Source organism: Notothenia coriiceps, unplaced genomic scaffold, assembly GCF_000735185.1.
Source record: "Notothenia coriiceps isolate Sejong01 unplaced genomic scaffold, NC01 NC01_scaffold00027820, whole genome shotgun sequence".
Taxonomy (NCBI): domain Eukaryota; kingdom Metazoa; phylum Chordata; class Actinopteri; order Perciformes; family Nototheniidae; genus Notothenia; species Notothenia coriiceps.
In genome coordinates, this window is record NW_011360521.1 from 1 (window position 1) to 4,472 (window position 4,472).

At 41.1% G+C, this 4,472-nt stretch overlaps 1 protein-coding gene across 2 annotated transcripts; it reads right to left on the reverse strand.

Moving 5' to 3' along the window:
* Positions 1-777: 777 nt before the first annotated feature.
* On the reverse strand, positions 778-3,807 carry LOC104957847 (uncharacterized). 2 transcript variants are annotated; one of them, XM_010785525.1, is made up of 2 exons: positions 1,550-3,807; positions 778-1,519 (listed from the first exon to the last, which is right to left on the reverse strand). In XM_010785525.1, the coding sequence occupies exons 1-2, from the start codon at positions 3,026-3,028 to the stop codon at positions 1,175-1,177; spliced, it is 1,824 nt and encodes a 607-aa protein (XP_010783827.1). In that variant the 5' UTR covers positions 3,029-3,807; the 3' UTR covers positions 778-1,174. The 2 variants fall into 2 exon arrangements, with proteins under 2 accessions (XP_010783827.1, XP_010783826.1); XM_010785524.1 differs by having other exon boundaries at positions 778-1,508; positions 1,539-3,807.
* Positions 3,808-4,472: the final 665 nt, after the last annotated feature.

Sequence of the window (4,472 nt, forward strand, 5' to 3'; positions counted from 1 at the left end):
ACACCAAAACCCCGAAAAACTAGTTTTTTACTCAAATCCACGTTTATTTTGTAATGAGCCGTTGCGACTTCCGACTGATTTCGATAGAGCGGGTCACATATACGATTTCCTAAAGAGGTGAATTTAGTAGCGAAATGATATGGAGTGGCGCAAACCGAAGCCTACTGATTTAACACTACAACTATAGATGGGTGGTTGACGTGAACTGAAATCCAAAGTGAAAAAAAGAATAATTCAAAAATATATGTCCAATGACATATAATTATATTCCCTTATATGTGAATAATTCAAAACTGAATGTGTCCATTTCTAATTCTTCATATATTTTGCATATTATTCACTTTTTGGTGTGGTAGTCCTAAAATGTGTCCACCGGTGCAACAACATAAAGAATGCCATTATTTAATTCAGAGAATGTTGGACAGGTAAGATAGATAAGCACAAGGCATATTAGTTTGTCCCAATTATATTTCCACATCAAACATACCCCCAACAAATTCAGAATTATGTTATTTATATACTATAAGATGTACACATAGAGACTTCACCCAAATGTCTGGGTTACATTCAATATAATTAGTATAAAACTCAAGGAATCTTCATTTCATCCTTATAGCTGCATAGTGATGATATAATTGTTATACTATCCAACACTTTTTACATACATTTTTCATTAAAATACCTTTTCCCCTCACAATTCAATTTGTCGCACCACAGGAAATTTTGTTGCACCATTGGACAACAGAATACTAGTATGCCTATGTTGTGTACAAAGTCAAATTTATTATTTTAAATTCAGTCAAAACACAGGTAAAATATATATTTTTAATTGAATTCATCAACATTGTAGATTCTACAAAATAACATTGAACAACATTGAACATTTGAATTCATATACAAAATTCATTGAACAAACGTAATCATACTTAATCACACATAACTTGATCATAATCACGATATAACTTGAACATAACTTGATCATAATACAAAAGAAAACTCCAATGTCAACACAACAATGAAAAACACACAAATACTGTAAATAAGTACGAACCCTTTGTTAGGAGTGATGGTCCCGTCTCTTATCAATATATTGAACATGTTTCATATTGATCAACTGTCTATCTAAGTTATTTTTTTATTTCCCAGCCCTAAGTGAAACATCCTGTGGTTCTTTTCACACCTCATTGAAAAGCAACCAGTCGTACTTGGTGAGTTGTGCGGCCCGCTGGTAGGGCTCTGGCTCAGAGATGACAGAAACAAGTTGGTCCTTGCTGTACAAAATACAGTCTTGTTTAGCAGGCCACTTGAATATGTTTTTGTTGCTTACTTGCTCCATGCAATTCACTGCAAAGTGCTCCTCATTTATTTGGGTGATTTGGCCCACAAATGGCTTATTCTCGTACTTCACTATGACAAATTTCCCCACAGTGTACTCTTCCTCTTCCTCCATTTCCTTTCCACTATTGTGACTTTCAGGACTCTTGGGCTGGGCTTCAAAAGACTCAGAGGAGCCGCTTTCCTCTGCTCGATTGTCTGAGGAGCCGCTTTCCTCTGCTCGATTGTCTGGCCTCATCTTTTTAGGGGAGAAGCAGCTGCACATTTCTGGATAGCGGCAGAAACAGCTGAGAGTCCTGTAGAAAATCTCTCCTGGTGAGAATGACAGGATCTGGTGCGTGGTAAGTATGCCTGGGACTTTTGGAACAGACGGTGGCAACATCTCATCAAACACTTGTATGTCTGCTTCATTGATCCATTTGAATTGGATGTTGGGGACCTCTTTTTGGATCAGGAAATCATAAAGGTCCTTTGGGCTTTGTATGTCCTGCCCTCCATGGACATGGTTGTCGGCCATTCGCTTGACTGCACCCCCAACCCCATCCGGTGCGCCTTTTCCGTGGGCTCTCTCCGAGTAGTTCCACGTAACCCTATTCAGCCCCCATGTGTATGGCACACTGCTTAACAAGTAACAGTTGGCCTTGTTCCTGTACTGAGTTACTGGACCATCACTCAGTACATGCATAGTGTCAATCTTGTGGCCAGACTTTTCCATAATGTCCTGGGCCACTGGTTTTAGATGGGCCCACACAGCACGCTCACTGTGGCTGACTGAATCTGAGATGGTGGCGTAGGACTGTGACCCTGTGCACGCCACAACAGTGTGAATAGAAGCCTGCCGCCTGTTCCCTCCAAAATGAAATGACTGAATTTCTGTATTTAATTTACAGGCATAATTTTCAGAAAAGTCCACGTGCAGGACCATTTGGTTCTCTTTCAGGTGTTCCTTCAGATGCCTGAACTTCTTGGCCTGATGAAGCCATTTGAACTGGTGGATGGCAATACCTTCCAACTGTTTCTGGAACTCTTCAACCAGTCCTTTCACTGTACCATTCTCGGTCTTCTTCACCCAGTTTTTATATGTTTTATCTCCGACCACCACATCTTCCTTCGCCCAGTGTTCCCATCTGGCCCGATCATCTAGGTTGTGTGTGGCAAGCTGGCATTCATCAAAGCAGCACTCAGTGCATGTGCGTTCCATGCATTTTAAGTTCTCGGTATTACAGGTTATGCTGGAAAGAAGATCCGATAGGCTTTTTGATGGTAAGATACCACGCTGTGACAATGTATCAATCAGTAGACGCAGGTTTTCATGTTGGTAGCAGGCGCATGTATTGCGGTCATTTGATTTGGCTTCTGTTACATAAAATGGCCTGTAGCGTACAAACTGTCTGTAAGACAGTCGAAGGTGTGGTCCAGCAGTCTGGAGGTATTCCTTGTGCAAGTCAACCAACGATTTTGCAAGTACTCTCCTCTGCATTTTTTTTTCCCTTCCAATGATGTCTTTCTTCCCTGGAAGAAGCCTGCTGTTCTCATCCCTTAATAAGAAGGACTCCACTTGTTTCTTTTCTTGGCCAGTGTTTCCTCGCTTTGTTTGTGTTTTTTTGTCAGCACGTTTATCCATATTCCGTCTTTGCACGAGGCGTTGATTATTTCGTCTAAATGTATTTACTCTTCTTCTTTTTTTTCTCATTTTGTTTTTGTAGTTTCCGTAGTTCTTTGGTCATTTTAGTTTTTCTTCTTTTTTTTGGTGGATTTTGGTTTCGGGGGGACTTCTCTGGTGTGCTACACAAAACGTGTACTGGTACTGAAACGGCATTGATCACTTCATGCAGAACCGGCCTTGCCACTGAGGCTCCATTGATAACTGGCCTTGCCACTGGGGGGTCATTGATCTCTTCAAATGGCTGGTCATGATCCTGAGGTGATTGTGGCGTAAGATCAAGGACAGCATTAGTGGCTTTTTCCCTTGCCCTACATCTCTGCTTTGACTCTCTCCATTTCTCTCGTAGCTTCTTCTGTGTTGCTGGCGATTAGCTGAACAATTTTCCCGCATGCTTTCTTCTGCTGATATCTGTGGGAAAAATTATGAAACCAACCATGAATATTGTGATATGATGGTGCATTAATAATGTCATGAAATGTTTTAATTCTTAGGCTAAAATAACTTGTGGTAACTTGTCAAATTTACTTTCTGCGTCTCTCTCTCAGCAAGTTCTCTTTCCTCTCAGAATCTGCATTCAGCCTCTCCCTAAACTTCCTGGACCTTTCCTTGGTGGTCATTTCAGCCTCTCACTTTGGAAATCAAACTAGCTTTAACAAAACAGGGAAGGAAGGTTTGAGTTGTCCTCAATTTCTGAGGTTAAGAGAAAATGCAAAAAGCTACTTAAATTAGTCATCAAAAGTAAGGAGAGGAGTAAGGAGCCAGAGAGGCAGGTTAGAAAGAAGGGAAGATGGAACAAGGGGGGGCTTGATAGAGAGGGAGTTTGGTGGGAGAAGGGGGTTGGGGAACTTGAAGATGGATGGGGAGGGAGGGAGGTTGGGGTGAGAAAGAAGGAGAAGATTTGACGGGCCATCCAAAATGCAGCCGTCCATTAACCTCCATTCATTTTTTAGACTCAGATTATATCTCTTTTGCATATTTAAACTAATTATTCAATAAAACTTGTAATACAAAAAATGTTGGTTTACATGTTTGCTTTCACTATGTTAAGTTTCATTATGATAGGAGTAAAGGAGTCAATGCTAGTTTGTGGCCTAGCTATATGAGACACATTCTTCATCCTGAGTAACAGTGTTAAGGTTTACATTATTTTCAATGATCAATCAATATAAATGGACTTCTCTGGTGTGCTACACAAAACGTGTACTGGTACTGGGACGGCATTGATCACTTCATGCAGAACCGGCCTTGCCACTGAGGCTCCATTGATAACTGGCCTTGCCACTGGGGGGTCATTGATCTCTTCAAATGGCTGGTCATGATCCTGAGGTGATTGTGGCGTAAGATCAAGGACAGCATTCATGGCTTTTTCCCTTGCCCTACATCTCTGCTTTGACTCTCTCCATTTCTCTCGTAGCTTCTTCTGTGTTGCTGGCGATTAGCTGAACAATTTTCCCGCATGCTTTCTTCTGCT